Source organism: Aplidium turbinatum, chromosome 4 (genome assembly GCF_918807975.1).
Source record: "Aplidium turbinatum chromosome 4, kaAplTurb1.1, whole genome shotgun sequence".
Lineage (NCBI taxonomy): Eukaryota > Metazoa > Chordata > Ascidiacea > Aplousobranchia > Polyclinidae > Aplidium > Aplidium turbinatum.
This window is the reverse complement of record NC_137475.1, coordinates 9,872,981-9,888,872: the sequence shown is the minus strand read 5'-3', so window position 1 is coordinate 9,888,872 and position 15,892 is coordinate 9,872,981. Positions and strand designations below refer to the sequence as shown.

Here is a 15,892-nt window from a genome sequence, read left to right as displayed (position 1 = left end):
CTACATCAATGTGACGTTAGTTAAAACTTTAAAAAGTCTATATCTCTGCTTCTGTAGAAAATTTTTTTATCTACTGTACAATTTAGTCAAGGTTTTCCATACTTTTTTTTAAAAGAGAGCTTTTACCCCCCCCCCCCCTTGCAACTTGAGTTGACTTACTTGAGGTTGGGATCCAAATATTAAAAAAATAATATGTAATAAAAAGAGAAAAAAAAAAGATGATGCCCAAAACATTGGGGGGGGCAGGCTGCCCCGCCCCCTGCCGGCGCCACTGATTGAACGTTATTTGTATTCTGCAATGACAAGATAATAGCTTCAAAATTGCCTATCATCTTGTTGATTGGAAGGTGTTTGCATTTATTTAATTAAATAAATGAATTTTTGGCTATATGTTCAATAAATATGCACGCACTGGCTAGCTGGTTCTTGTGTTGTCTTTTTTTCTCTGTTCTACTTTTAACTTCCATTTACGAAATGACGTCACAGACAACGCAGCTTCTGATTGGTTCACGCTTTACAAAATTTGTTGGCCGATGTATGGCTACCTTTGCATGTCGACTGCGTGACGTGAACTGTTCCACACCGCTCTACAGCATACTTCGCTTTTCTTCTGTTGATCAGTGTTTGTCACATTGCTGAGTTTGACCAGTCATTACAGTAGTAGCCTAATCATTTGAATTAGCCTGATTTACTGCACTGCTTCAAAAGAAAAGATTAGTATAGTAGGCTAACAACATTTTTTTTCTTTTTTAAGTTTTATATCTGCCTTAATATTGAAATTAAGACCCTGTTTAAAAATGTTGAATCAAGGCATGTTCCGCCTACACACTACAGAGTAGCATACGTTTTAGCCTGCAATGTTACAGTAAACTTTATCTTATGGTCACATTTGTACGCTATATCTTGCATAGTCTGGTGTTTCAAAATGGCGTTGCCAATGGTAGTATATCTTTTCGTGGGGTTGTCTTGCATAAGCTACCTCGAGGAGCTAAACCTAACGCATTAAGAGCTGTGTCTCCGATGTTAACCAACAACGCTCTTGATAATAAACCAACCACGGCCGAGCAACATAACAATCGTCTATCAAGTTTTTTTTAGCCGAGACACCAATTTTCTGTTGTTTGCTTCAATTTTAAATTGCAGTGGTCTAGCGTCACAAGGTAAACCACACTTGCAGGCCTACTTAAAGTAACGACTGTTAGCCCACGGGAAACTGAATAAATTAGCAGTACTGCAGTAAACATGTGGAGACCCTGATAACGCACAACATCAGAAATACTTTCTTGTTGCTTCTCCATGGCCTTACATTAAGCGATGGCATGAATTACTGGTGCGTTAATGATGAGCCCAGCCTCACGAGCAAAACACGTGTCTATCGCTGTCAATTCTTGCTACACTCGGCTGATAAGATATCAAATTTGTCGTCAATTTTTTGTAACGAAATATGATTGCTCTGAAATCTCCCAGATAGTTGGACAAAGCAGTAAAGCACATTAAAATTGCAAACAATCTACCCATATAACCAGGTTAGATACGTGCCCGATTTGGAAAACGAAAAAAAAAAACCGAAAAAACGGTAAGATCCATATCAAACAGCACTCCATTTAGTTATAGATGACAAAATGCAGAAGCAATAACAGGAACTTCACTCTGTCAATCCCGGTGATCGGGTCTGCATTAGTGATTCAAAGCATCTGCAAGTGGCCAGACTTCAAGATTTAGCTTTCAAAAGTTTTTCTTGAATTGCTGAACAATAAAGATAAATACGAATTTTTAATGTCAATGCAGTACAGTAGAAAGTTCTAAAAAATTTTATGCCGAACTGTGCACATACATAAACTTTACAGTTACAAACTATTCCAAAACATCACAACATATAGCGCAATACCAGAAGAAAATAGTAGAAAAGTAAAAAAACACTACAAAATTCATATTATAAAACGGTTTGTCTCAGAACCATACTTTCTGTTTAGTCTTAAAATTTTATATTGAATTCTATTATCGTTTGGCCTCAAGCGCGTATAGATAAAAGTGTCTTGGTCCAACGTGACAGAAATAGAATCTTTGTCTGAAGGAGATGTCTCTTTCTCTAGCACAAAAGAAGAAAGATGTTTTCCGAAATAGCTGTCAAAGAGAGACACGACCAATTCCGATTTCTCTTCTTCAGTTTCTGTAAGTAATAAAATTTTACCTTGTTATGGGAACAAACGAATCTACAGCTTAATCGCGTAAGGATAAGTATATGAGCAAAATTGTTGGCTACTTGCTGTTGGTCGATCTGATAGGAATCAAAACGCAGTAGCTTGGCCTATACTTTTTCACATTTTTAAGCACATAAGGACAGCGACTACTTGCTGTAAACTTTTGTAAAATTATGTCGAGCATTAGTTGCGAAACGTGGTTTCCGAACTTGGAAAATGCAAATAAAACACAAACAACTGGATGCAGCAAAAATTACTAAAAGCAAAGTTATAGCGAAATTTCAACAATAAAAATTCATGCGATTATCAAAAAAACAAACAAACAAATTATTCCTTAAGGTCAATAAAGCCAGCTATTTGACACGACAATGCTCTTAAAAAACTGACATAATAAACATAACGGGTAACAATGTCATAGTTATCGGTACTAATACCTAACAAGACGCAAAAAAATCTGCGCGTTTGTGCTTTAAAAACAAAATAAACTGAACCTGCAACGCAAGTGTGACAAGAATGGACTCGTTAGCTTACATTTAAGTTCAACTCAAGTCAAGCCTAAATATAAAACAAAGTCAATTCAGATCTGAATCTGTCGAAAAAAACAGGTCGTCAAACTTTGAACTCCGACTTTTTTTATTTTTTATTATTACACAACAATTGAATTCAAACAAAATATCTTCCTCACTTACCCCACCCAGGTCGAGCGTATCTGTCATCTGAAGGCCGGTAGTGGGCGATAACGAAAAGGTTCAACTCGTGATCAAATTCGGCGCTGACTACTATGTGGCACATGTCTTCGGATGGGCCTATTTGATAGCCATGGCTAGACCACCAACGCCTTGGCTTGCGGATGGAGCGGCCATGTGACGTCACCGTGTGAGTAGGCATGGCTAAAAAGAACAAAAGATATATCTCATTCTGTTGATCGTAAACGTGATTGCTTAAAGCATCAACTCACTATGTTGAAACTCGGAATGTCAAATCATTTCTGTGACAAAGTCATGTACATTGTACAGCTATTCACATATATTACCGAAGGGCATAAGCGTCGATTGCGCGAGGACAGGGAGGCAGCGCCCCTTCGGGTCTAAGATATAGGGAGGCGAAATATGTGGTAATATGGTTATTTAATATGAAAAGCTCATGAAATAAAATCAATGCTTTTTGAAATACAGTATTTAATACTCAGTAAGCACAAAGAGCTGTTTTAATCGATCATTTTTTTATTTTTGCGTATATAATTGTTCTCATTCGGTAACAATCTATGATCGTTGCAGTTGATCTTAAACCTTAGCGGTCGCAAGAAACAATGGCGTAAGGTATGCTGGATAATAATAGCGGTGTCTTTAACGCAGGCAGCTGATCACATAAAAAAATTACATAAAAACAGGAGAAAATAAAGTAAAAATTCCCGAAAACTTTAAAGCGATACTACACCCACCAACAACGGTAATATCTAATCTTCATCGTTTAACAGCAACTTACATACGTATTTTTGAATTGTTCAACGATTTCGACACGAAAATTAAAGAAGCAAATGTTGAGAACGTCAAAGCCGAAATAATTATATCTGCGAAGAAGACCGTTGAGCATCTTATTTTTTTTTTTTTTTAACACCATGTTAGTAATTAACACTATGTTCGATATTGGCGTTAGCACTTTTTTTGCCGACGCAGTTCATACTTTGCACGATTAGGCTACAGCATTTATCTATTACCTAGACAATTGTCGGCGCCAAATTAGAAGGCTGTGTGTCTTCCAGGGCGTTTGGTCAACGTTACGCAATTACAGCCAAATTAAATCATGCGCAGAATTTTGCTGGACAATCGCCACAGACTGACATGCGGGTCTACAAATAGTGTATTATAATCGTTTAGGCTGAAAATCGGCAACTTTTAGAAATTGCTTTCCGAATTAGCTGGGGATTTTCGCCCCCCCCTGGAATTGGCTTACTTCAGCAACAAGTCTAGGCCAATGCCGAAGGATAAGCAACTGCACTTTTTAAGGTTTATGTGTCAACTCGTGAAATTGGCAGTGCTCATTCAATTACTTATCAAATGCCTACAGTAAACGAGTTTTTGCAATACACCTTGTGACCTTCAGAAAGTACAGGTAACGTTATGCATTTTTAAGTTCTTAAAAGGACAAAAAAGTGCCATGGAAGTTTTCTGGCATTGACCATACACAGAACACAAAACTCAACACTTGGTTCTTAACCGCTTGGATTTCAAACGAGATGGGGCATCCATTGTTTTCGTATAAGCATTTGGGGTCAGGTATCTAAAACTATCTATCACTCCATGTTAGAGATTGTTTTACCATTTCATGTACATCGGCACTTACGAGGAACCTCTCCCGGAAAATGCCACTCGGTATTCGGCTGATTGACGTGAATCGGGTCGAGGTTGATTATGAAATCGCGCATGACGAGACACCGTGATGCTGTTTGCGAAGGCGACAAGCTATCTAAAATAAATAATTTTGAATTATGTGTTTCTGATTATATATATTATAACCTAGATTGTGCCATGAAAGATTAATCGAGCATTCAGTGAGATAGGTCTTGCAAAATTTAACAATTTGATGTTTTTGGAAATTTCACCATGAACGTCATAGCAAAAGTGTATAATTAAAAGCAACAGTAAATCGACAACAGTAATTTTATATCATTAAGTTAGAAATGATTTATTGTTGAATTATGGATTGTAGATGCAAAAACAAGAAAAAAATAAGTAAAAGACTATTGATTTTGCTCAAATGAGCTTAACAACTTCGTAATCTACCTCCAGCAAAGTCGTGATGAATAGAAAGGACTTCAAAAGAAGAGGGTCCTTGATGAACAAGCCTGCCTCCTTCATCTCCAAGGAAGCGCAGTGAATGCCAATGCGATGCATCCCACTTCATCTCAACCTGGAGGAAATAGGAAAGCAAAAAAATTAGGATTGATTGGCTATAAAGCAATTTACGTATATCAGAGCAAAAGAGAAAGGTGACCACAAGAGGGAAACTCCAGCATGAATAATAGCATTTAACTGCGGGCTCAGTGGCACTGAAGTTTATTCCTTCTTGGCTCTTACTCAGGGTAATACTGTACTCGGCTGCGCTGACACAGTCTGATTTATACAGCACTGACGGCAAGGCATACAAAACATTCATTATTATTATAAAAAATCTAGCATCTGCTGTTTAAAGCCCTTCTTTTCTCACAATCAGTAAAAAAATCACTGTAAATTAGCACTGAAAGCAGTGAAGAAAAGAGGTTCATCAGTCAACACTAACCTGAATTTTCCCAGAAGACACTTCTGCGTCGTCGCCAATGTGCTTTAAAGTCCATAAAGTGCCATTGCGATTAGAACACACCAAGTAATGGTAAGGTGGTCCGTCTATTTGAAAACAATGTTTGGTCGACGCAGCTTTGAATAAGCAAGGTGTTTTAAACGAACGCCCAGGCACATTCAATTGAACATTCTTCATTGTATAAGGAATTCCCAGGTTCGCATCACCTACTTTAGCTCGCCTGGTTTTGCGTGCTCCGTGCGGGGATAAAACATTGACCTAAACAATATTATAAACATGAAAAGCATAACGAAATAATAAAATAGATACGATTGGGTTTCCATACGTCTGCCAGGCGGATATAACTCTGAAATTGATAACAGCATTGGAAAATCCTATTCCAACTTTGTTGTGTTTTGCCCCGCTGGACATACCAGCCTTCCACATTCGAGAAAACTGGATAGAGGCAAGTAATTTGAAAGTGTACCACGAAACTTAATTGGATTCCTGATTTGTACATTTGGTCACGTGATTCAGAGCTGTGTACAACTGTACATGTCATGAAACCATATATGGAAATTCGGCAGGCTCAAATATTTGGGATAATAAATAGCCTTTCCTCACAATGTAGTGTAGATACTAACCAGTAGTTTCAGAAAATAGCCTATTAGCCCGCCGTCGTTCGTATGAAGTAGAAAGTTTGTGGTCAGCCAAAAAAACTTTTCCTGGCTAATCACGACAACCAGAAGCAGAAACTGCAGGCCACAGATAAAAAAGTCTGATATGCGAGACGCCTGCCCTGAGCATGTGCCGCCCTTGTCAGGGCAGGTATATTCTAACACCGTAAGGGAAGGCATCACGCTGCTACAGCTAAATGTAGAAGGCCTAACAGCCAAAATTCCGGTCATTGAACATTGAACTCGGCTGACCGCAAACTTTCTGCTTCATACGAATGACGACGGCCTATTAGCCCAATAGCCTTTTATGTACATATTGGAATCAAAATCAGCTGAGAATGGTATTTCGAGGATTGAAAAACACCTACGGCTCTGATTATGAAATGCATAAACTGAAATGGATGCTTAAAGTCAGAAAGCAAGTAATCATACTCTACCTCTTGAAGAATTGACAAGTTATTTCCAATCTTGTGTTCATCTATGACATCTTTGAAGCAATAGAAGGAACTGTTTGAACCTTTGGTTGCATTGACTACAAATAAATCATCGACTATATCAGACGACACGGGTGGATTGGAAGATTGCGACTTGACAGAGACAACAAAATGGCAGTGGAGTCGCAAAGGGTAAAGATGGAAAACACAAAATGACTCAGACATGATACCAAGTTGCTGGGATTGAAGACGCGATGATTTGACTATGAGGCTCTCGGAGTCACTGAAGAGAATTTCATTACAGTATTTCGTTTGTACCAGTTTCAGTTAGTCGTAGTAATACACCATACGTGATTTAACTATTGCAGTGTGAGGTATTGTAAAAGGTGAGCGTAGTGAAAACAGTTGATTGAAACATTTCAAAAAACGTTTTATTCTTTTATGAAACCAACTTTAAAATTTTTTCTTCGTTTAACTTTAAATCTTCATTTTTCGCTAGACGCACGGTCTCCCTCAGACTTTTGTTTTTCACTTTTAGAGCAAAGCTTTTAAAACCCCGCTGTATCCATCACAGTCAGGTATACGTGACTTTTCAGCACAAAGCACAGTCGTATAAAGTGCATTGCAATAAAAGCAACACCAAACTTAATCTGTACAAAGTTAGAATACGGAATGGTCCGTTTCGGCTAGTCCGATTCGGCTAGTTCCCTATTCGGCTACAGTTTTGAATTGTATTTTGTATTTTATTCCACAGTATCGTTTCTTTTGCATTCCGACAAAGAAAAATAAATTGAAGTGAAATTTAGCGCAAAATGTTTGAACTATTAAATTGAAATGTTTGCTCACATAAAATCGACATGTATCCCACGTCGCCGTCTGCATGCAAACTTAGAATATATTAGAATCCTCAACTATTACAAAATTCCAAATCCAACGTCGCCTTTTGTTTATTTAGAGAATGTTGTATTTTATTCCACGATATCGTTTCTTTTATAGTTGAAATTATCGAAGCTTTAGATGAGTGGGGTTTAGACCTAACCACTGAGATCTTAAAACTAAAAAGCGAATTAACTTTATTTTTGAACTATAATGTTTGCTCAGATAAAATTGACAATTGACATGTATCCTGCGTCGCCGTCTGCATGCAAACTTAGAATATATTAGAATCCTCAACTATTACAAAATTCAAAATCCAACGACGCCTTCTGTTTATTTAGAGAATTTTGTATTTATTCCACAATATCGTTTCTTTTATAGTTGAAATTATCGCTTTAGATGAGTGGGGTTTAGACCTAACTACTGAGATCTTAAATCATATTTATGACACCGGAAACATCCCTAGTGATATGGTACGTTCCATATTCATAACTTTACCAAAGAAAACCGGAGCAACAGAACGCTCACTCCACAGAACAATTAGCCTTGTGAATCATCTAACAAAGATCTTACTCCGAATCAGGGCTGCGATTTTTTCTTTCTTGTCGAACGACCAAAAATTCTGCATTTGTTTGTCGAATAGTAATATGACGTCACAAGTGTCAGATTATAAGCGTTTGGCAGCGAGTTACCGCACAAGTTGTGTGGTATCAGAGTCACTTACTTAAGCTTTTAATCGCACGCTGGTTGAGTGATTGCAAAGGAGTATCAAGCGCTAAGTTATGTACTACCGGACATGTATACAAATTGCCCTCGAAATTAGCTTGTATCTACGACGGCAAAAACATTGCCGTCGCCAAATCAACAAACCTTGGATTACGGCTGCAATTGCCGTATGCTTTAATGTTTAATCAAACGAAATTTTATGCGTTTCTTCATCGCGATACCGGCTTATTGTTACGCAAAAGTTATTTTTTCATCGAATGCTTATTGTTTACCGATGTCGTTGCGAATATAAATTATAGTGAAAGAAGATACAGTTAAAAAGTAGAATTTACCTGCTATAGATTATCAAACAGAAGGAAAAGTTAGTGTGGTATTTTGCAAAATTTGTAAAGAATTTTATGACGGAAACAAACTGGAATTAGAAAAGCTACGGGGTCAAGTTAAAAAAGTAGTACGAAATTCGATAAATGGTTCTTGGGCAGTAAAGTAATGCTTCCGATCATATGGCATCGCGCGTTCATGAACGGGCAGTTTCGCGTCTTCAAGTATTCTAGTGACGACGCGACAACCTCATCCTCCGACACAGCATCTGATAATTCCGATTCTGACAGCTAGTTCTTTATCAAACAGACTCGTGTTTGCTCGCAGTATCCCAATTGTGCCGAAATTATGTTAGTGTAAACGTAAATCGAGGCAATCATCTCGCAGTGAGCTATTAATTTGTTACCGGTACCTGGTTGAACAATTAACGTTATTTTATGATAATTCAATTCAACGTCGCTAGATGTCGAATTAATGTAAAACAAACGTAAATTTCTTCTTGGGCATCGATACGCAGGCATCAAAATTCGTTATTTTTGCATTGCGACTTCACGTCTGTACAATGTAAAAACGACGGGTTTTGCTAGCTAGGTTGTGTGCTTTTGTGAATGCAAGTGCAAAATCGCCCATTACGTAATCACAGAAACCCTTTTAGTGGAAGGAAGTCGAGTTGCAACCGTGTTTATCTGTCTACTATTCTTTATTCACATTGCAAAAAAATTCTCCATTCTTGGAACAACAATTGCATAAGTCAGACATAAATACAAACTTGCATAGACCTTGACAAGTAAAAGTAGCCTACTTCGAAGAAAGTTAGAAACCCGTTGTGTCGAATAGCACGAAACGTGTGTGGCGAAATATTTGATGCCAGGCGTTAGAACTTCGATCAAAGCATTTCCCGCAGTGTTCAAAATGTTCCTTTCCATAAAAATAGCGGCTTTTTTCATCTGTATGGTCTGGTCTGGTTGCACGTCTGGTCGGAAACTAGGCTGTTTTCTACCAGTGGCGTATATTCAGGGTGTTCAAGGTGTGCACTGCACACCCCAAGAAATCCAGAAAAAAAGAAAATTTCCATCGGTTGTCGATGTTCTTTACTTTCATGATATTCTAACATCTTGCTGCATGCTGATTGCTTTCTTTTCAATTGCAAAACTCATCCCCTTCTAATTTTAATACTCCAACGTTTGAGGTCATTGCCTTTAATTTTTTTCGGTCATTACCTTTTCCTTTAAGCTGGGTGTGCACTGACAGCTTGGCGAGTGCTATTTAAAATAAACAATTAAGAAAAATGACGTCACAAGGCAGCGAAAACAGGTCAGCCAGGCTGTGCAGTGTGCACTCGCTGATCTGCACACCTTGGCGCGTCATTGGGGGAATCCCAGGCAATAGCAAGTTTTAGCTTGTTGGATTAGAGTTTGAGGTGATCAGCGCTGGAAACAACTTTTGCTAGAACTGAAGCAAAAGCAAGCTTTCTACGACGATGTAATTCAAAAATTTATTGCACAAACAAAAAGAATCGAATTATGCTATAGATGAATTTTCCTTCTGTAGTCGAGGTGTTAAACATTTTCGTTTTTACTAAGTAGTACGGCGGATAAAAGTACAGCCGACCAACATAGCAATCAAATTTCTTTTCTTGTTTATTATCGAGTTGCTTTGCTATTGTTTTTTGTTTTAACTTTCACCTGTTTGTTTTTAATTCGCTTGTACATTTCTCAAGGTGTTGCGACCGTGCCTAATCCTTGCATGAAGTAAATCATTTCCATCTCGAGCACGCTTTAACTTTCGCGTTTTTGCAGACTCCTGCTGTGTTATGGCAAGTAATATTGTTCGTTTTGATGGTCGGAAATAAAAAGTGAACTGAAGTATGCTATGTGACTTTAGAAATGCAAATTATTTGTTTGATATTGTTAAGTCTTTCATTCAATGCGCTGTCAAATAAAGATCTATTTTGTATTCTTCTCCATTCCGACATTATTTTTGTCACTTCTGTTCATGTTCAGAATTTGTGCTGAAAATGCTCTCTGAACGCACCAAATTCAATGTTAATTTTAAAAATTTTCTGGGGGAGGCCCCCCAGACCCCCCGCTGTTGCTTTGCCGTCACCTAACACCTTGTCAAAGTGGTCACGGTACGCCACTGTTTTCTACATGTGAAAAACTTTCATAGCAAGTATCCAACAGTCATTTTACCAGAGCAATATTGTTAATCAGCTCAAACTGTGAAATACAAACTGGCATAGACGTTGACAACTCAACGTAGCCTAGGTTATTTCATCTATAAAAGAAACCCGTTGTGTCGAATAGCACGAAACGTGTGTTGCTAAATGTTTGATGCCAGGCGTTGGAACTTTGATCAAAGCATTCTCCCGCAGTGTTCAAAATGGCGGCGCTGACGCCTTGGGAGTTTCTCGTGTGAAGCGTCGCTTCTAGACCTTGCTTTGAAGTACCTGGCGCAAGAAAGTTTACGTAAGTCAGCACTCTTATGATTGCATCACGTGATGCTCCCCCCCCCGATTGTTCCTCGACCTGACGACGTTTAGTCCTCTCTCAGTTTTTTTCCCTTTTTATTTTCCTTTTTTTTTCTGTAAGGCACGGCGTTTGTCGAATAGTGATGGCGCGTGTCGAGTGACCTCGTCACCGAAAAAGGCAAAAATCGCAGCCCTGCTCCGAATCATGATGATGAGATTGAAACCAAAACTAAAATCGGAAATTTCAACAGCACAGTTTGGATTTGTTCCAGACAAAGGGACCACAAAAAGGAATTTTTACATTAAAAATGATAACAGAGAGATGTATGTCCGATTCCTCTGTTTATTTAGAAACTTTTGTATTTTATTCCACAATACATATGTATCGTTTCTTTTGCATTCTTGCATTTTATCCAGTGTGTACCTTTGAGTGCCTTCCCAGACGGCAAAATCCGTCATTTTTACATTGATTCAATGTCTGCAGACGTTGAATCAATGGAAAAAAGACGAATTTTGTTGTCTGGGTTCGTTCAAAATAAGTGTTTTACATCAAAACAACATTTTTCATGATTAACAATAGAGGTTAATGAGATAAAGTCTCAGCGAAAACGTGTCAACGAAAAAAAGACAGTTGCCAAATAGCGTTTGACATAAAAGATGAAGTTACAACCTAAGTGGCAGTTTAGAACAAACCTGGGTTTCGGCGTAACATGTCTTAGTTGTCATTGAAGTAGACCATTTAAATGCTTGCATATGTTTGCAGGTCGTCCGTCAAAAAAGAGCCGAATAGGGAACTAGCCGAATAGTAGCAGACCCGTTAGAATAATAGTATATAGACTTACTCATTTGTAATGAGGTAGCTGTAATTGAATTTAGAACTTGGTAAAGGCAAGCCATCACTGGTTTCAAAATCTTAAAGAAACAAACACATTGCTGTGAATAAAACCCCCTTAAGGAATGCTACAGGATAATAGCAACAGGTTTTCAAAAGTCTTTGGTATGACCCGAGAAGGTATCGAACCCATGCCTACCGATTCAGAGGTGGACGCTCTAACCACTAAACCACCAAGTTTAAGACAAGAAACTATATTTGTACAACTAAGTAAAACAGTGATAAGCATGACATTTATTTCGTCAAAGCATCGTGTGCTAATAAGGATTGATGAAAGATATGCTTTTTTTTAACAACAAGCAACACAATATTTTGTATAATCAGCTGTTTTCTCGGAATACATTTGAATTCAACAGTGATAATCTGTACCAAACCAACGCAAAAATATAATTTTCAATTATTCTATTCGTCTTACCGTTTTCACCTATGTCTTGATCAATTTCAAATATGTTGCTTGCATAGTGTTTAGTGGGAATGTACGTCTTACTCACGATATCACCACTATGAACATCTGCTTCATACAACCAGCCGGACTTAGCTAATAAGACAATGCGCGATCCAATTCTTTTACTATTTTCCAGTGGATAGCAATTGTTTGGTGGAACAATGCACGCTATGTCCACAATCTTAATAGATGATGCGGCTTCTCTCGTGTTTGATGTTGGGGAGGTACTAGCTTGTGAAATGTCTAAAAATGCAAACTGAGTTTAAGCTATCAACTAGTTGCAGACGTAAGTTTACAATTTTTGTACGGTAAGTTTACTAGAAATGCACTTACAAAACAAAAAAACAACAACATCGCATTCACGTTTAAGTTGTTTGATGAATTGTGTAGCCTAAGTCTTTACTCAGGGATTGAGAAAGCTACTGTGGAAGTTTCATCCCGGTATTTTAACATTTTTGTAAGGCTTGGAGCCACTAATGCCGACCCAGTCACCAAAACTGACAGAGTGAATTTCTTCTGGCTATATTACAGTCTTGTTGCAAGTAAATGTACTACTAACTAGGTGCCGCCGCTGAATAAAGATCTGCCCTGATAGTAGCAACTTTGTGAGTTGTCACAATGTCACATCGCTAATATAGCACACTTACCTGGTTAATTAATTCCCAAAAGCAGTTTATTTTGCATTAAAAGTGTCTTGACTCAGCAACAAAATGAGCACAGCCATAAAAAACATCAAAACTAACCAATATGTTTCTCGGCAGCCGATTTGTAGCAAGAATTGACAGCGATAGACACGTGTTTCGCCAATGAGGCTGGGCTCATCAGTATTGCACCGTATTCTAGCCACAAATGTATTCGACCGCCGCTTTACCAGTCAGTTTAACTCTTATCTTTGTGGAAAGAAAAGGCCTGGGTGAGTACTAGTGAGTGCTCAGCCTTGTGCTGATAGCCGGGAAGAACGCCCCTTTCTTCACAAAACTAACCAATGTTATTTTTCCAAAGTGCTATTCTTGACATTAGTCCATGCAAGTACTTGCTAATGTAGGCTACACAATATATAATGATTGATATACAGCTTTTTAAAATCGATTACCGTATTTTACGGACCATAAGGCGCACCGGACTATAAGGTGCACCGGACTATAAGGCGCACAGGACCATATATAATAGTATATCGGTACTGGTTTTGAGTGTAGGCAATAAAGCACTACCGCACTAGATCCATACATAAGGCGCATCGGACCATAAGGCGCACGATCAATTTATGAGGAAAAAAAAGAATTTAAAGTGCGCCTTATGGTCCGTAAAATACGGTAATTATAAATCACTCAAATAGCTTTTACAGTAAATATAGCACTATAATTATAGAATGGAACATGCGCTAAATAACTATACCTTATATACAATACAAACAAGATAATGAAATATGAATATTAGAAGTATATAATTAACTCACTAACCATCATGCTTAAACAGGTTGGAAATCATCAGTGCAGGTCCTGAAGTTGGTCCAGTAAACAGATTAAACCAGGTTTGGTAATTTTCAGTAAACAGACGTCCATGACAAAAGGCAGGAGCTTTGGAGCGAGATATTTTTCGACAAGCAATTGTCTGAAAAGTACTTAGTAGTAACATGATTGTTATATTTCTAGAATGGCACACTACTGTTTTAGACAGTTAAATTTATTACGTTGTGTTAGGACTTGTGTGGTTTGGACTTTTTGCTCAATTTCGACTTGCGAAATTGATGTCTGTAAGTTGTTGCTTGCTGAAATGCTCATTTGCTAACTATAACAACAGTTGAAGCACTTGCTGAGTTGTTGCATTCCAAGTGGCTTGGCTACCTCACAAACACTAAGAGAAACTCAATTGACACAACATGCATAGTGACAAAAAACGAAAAAGGTTTTCAGTCAGGTATAATACCACCCAAGCATCAGTAAAACAAGATGATTAGTGTTATTCCTGCTAACACAGGTTGCTATTAAGTTAACACACTTTTTAGTAACAAGTAAGACTAAGACCTTATGTGTTTCTTGTTTTAATATGCAAACATAATGTGTTAAATATATGATATATGTGGTAAACCCAGGCCAGTAAGCTCCTGGCAGAAGTCTCTGGCAGCTAAAAGGTCTCAGAAACTACCACGCCTGTAAGCTATGCTTGGTCACCAGCTTCCACAAGCAAACATTTCTTTATTCCGTTGGTATTTGATACATTTTTCTCTTCACTAGCAATCTTTTTCACAAACAAGGCAAACTATGAGCATCGCTATCGACATATAAAAGCTCGAAGACTAGCTCTATATACCTACTTGGGAAGCAGTGCATTTAAATAAAACTGCAAATGTGTTTCAGGTCCTTGTCTGCGTTGCTCTTATTTGAGTAAACACAAAAACACGATATCAATAGTTAACGAACTTTCAAAAACACAATTTTTTTTGTTTTGATTGATTGATTGAATTTTTATCCTCGGACTGGGAAAGCTTCTTGCAGAGCTTAATCCTGGCAGTTTCGCATACTTGTAGAGGCTTTGAACCACTGACGCAGGCCCGGTCACCGAGATTGACAGAGTGAAGTTTCCGATTGTTGAAGTCTTGTTGCCGGGGAACTATTCCATCCATTAGATGCCGCTGAATGGAGAGCAGTCCTTAACGTGCGTTGCTCAAGCGCACACCCCGAGAGTCGAACCAGCGGCGGCTTGATCTTGAAGCTTCTTCGTTCCAGAAGTGACGCGCTAACCAATTGAGCTATCGGGGCGGACAAGTGCGAGAAATTGGCCGCTGGAAAGAAGCTCTGGTAGGTCATGCTTGGTAGCCAGAAAAATAAACGAGCTTACAGCCCGATACAGCCACCTGCTGAGCTGTTGCACTGACAGTCTTACATAGTAAATTACATTGTCATATCAAAATAATAAGCAAATTCAAATCATAAATACCTCTAAATAAGCTTCATTGTCACACCACAGCATCCGCAGAAGCTCAAAGTCAGCACGATGATTGTGTGTGGTTCGAATAAGTTGCTGATGAAATGCATTGGAAGAAGAACCAATTTCACGTTCTTTTAATAAATTGACAATTGATTTGTGTTTAAATTTAGGAAATAATGGCACACTACAACGTTTGTCAATGTGAGACATAAGTAAATGCTTGATGTGTGCAGACTGCAGAGTATCCACTATCTGTAGCCTGATTTCCAATTGCTAATGCATTCAGATCTTTTTCAATTGCTAATGTGATCAGATCTTTTTCAAAATTCCTTCAAGTAAAAATATTTCAAAGTTACAGAGAATGAAATATGCTCATCAAATCATCATTTGAAACGACAATATATTATAATTGTAAATTTTAGACACTTTCTGTAAACATTTAAAAATATAATGTAGGACACCATATACCTATTTATAACCATTAGTAGGTCAACATACATTAACATAATTACATAGGCTACTTTCAAGTTAACTAATAATGCAACATAGCCTACAATACAGAGGTTCTATTTGTCTTTGTGATACCATGAAATCCAAGTTTGCATAATTAAAAAAAGATAAAGTAGGCATATACTGTATTGTCTTA

At 37.9% G+C, this 15,892-nt stretch overlaps 1 protein-coding gene across 2 annotated transcripts; it reads right to left on the bottom strand.

Moving 5' to 3' along the window:
* Positions 1-1,152: 1,152 nt before the first annotated feature.
* Positions 1,153-15,662, bottom strand: LOC145768717 (uncharacterized). 2 transcript variants are annotated; one of them, XM_082580295.1, is made up of 10 exons: positions 15,256-15,662; positions 13,779-13,929; positions 12,289-12,561; positions 11,824-11,893; positions 6,592-6,871; positions 5,481-5,756; positions 4,985-5,111; positions 4,545-4,667; positions 2,891-3,091; positions 1,153-2,170 (listed from the first exon to the last, which is right to left on the bottom strand). In XM_082580295.1, exons 1-10 carry the CDS (start codon positions 15,454-15,456, stop codon positions 1,929-1,931), a joined length of 1,944 nt encoding a protein of 647 aa, XP_082436421.1. In that variant the 5' UTR covers positions 15,457-15,662; the 3' UTR covers positions 1,153-1,928. The 2 variants fall into 2 exon arrangements, with proteins under 2 accessions (XP_082436421.1, XP_082436422.1); XM_082580296.1 differs by lacking the exon at positions 15,256-15,662 and adding an exon at positions 13,062-13,208 and having other exon boundaries at positions 1,155-2,170; positions 13,779-13,833.
* Between the last annotated feature and the right edge of the window lie 230 nt (positions 15,663-15,892).

Bases quoted from the DNA above. Each gene is read 5' to 3' on its own strand.
- LOC145768717 (XM_082580295.1), bottom strand. From the start codon at position 15,456: ATGTCTCACATTGACAAACGTTGTAGTGTGCCATTATTTCCTAAATTT. The intron at 12,562-13,778 runs GTTAGTGAGTTA...TTGCATTTTTAG, and splicing joins CAACCTGTTTAAGCATGATG to ACATTTCACAAGCTAGTACC. The intron at 3,092-4,544 runs GTAAGTGCCGAT...TGTTCTTTTTAG, and splicing joins TTTTCCGGGAGAGGTTCCTC to CCATGCCTACTCACACGGTG.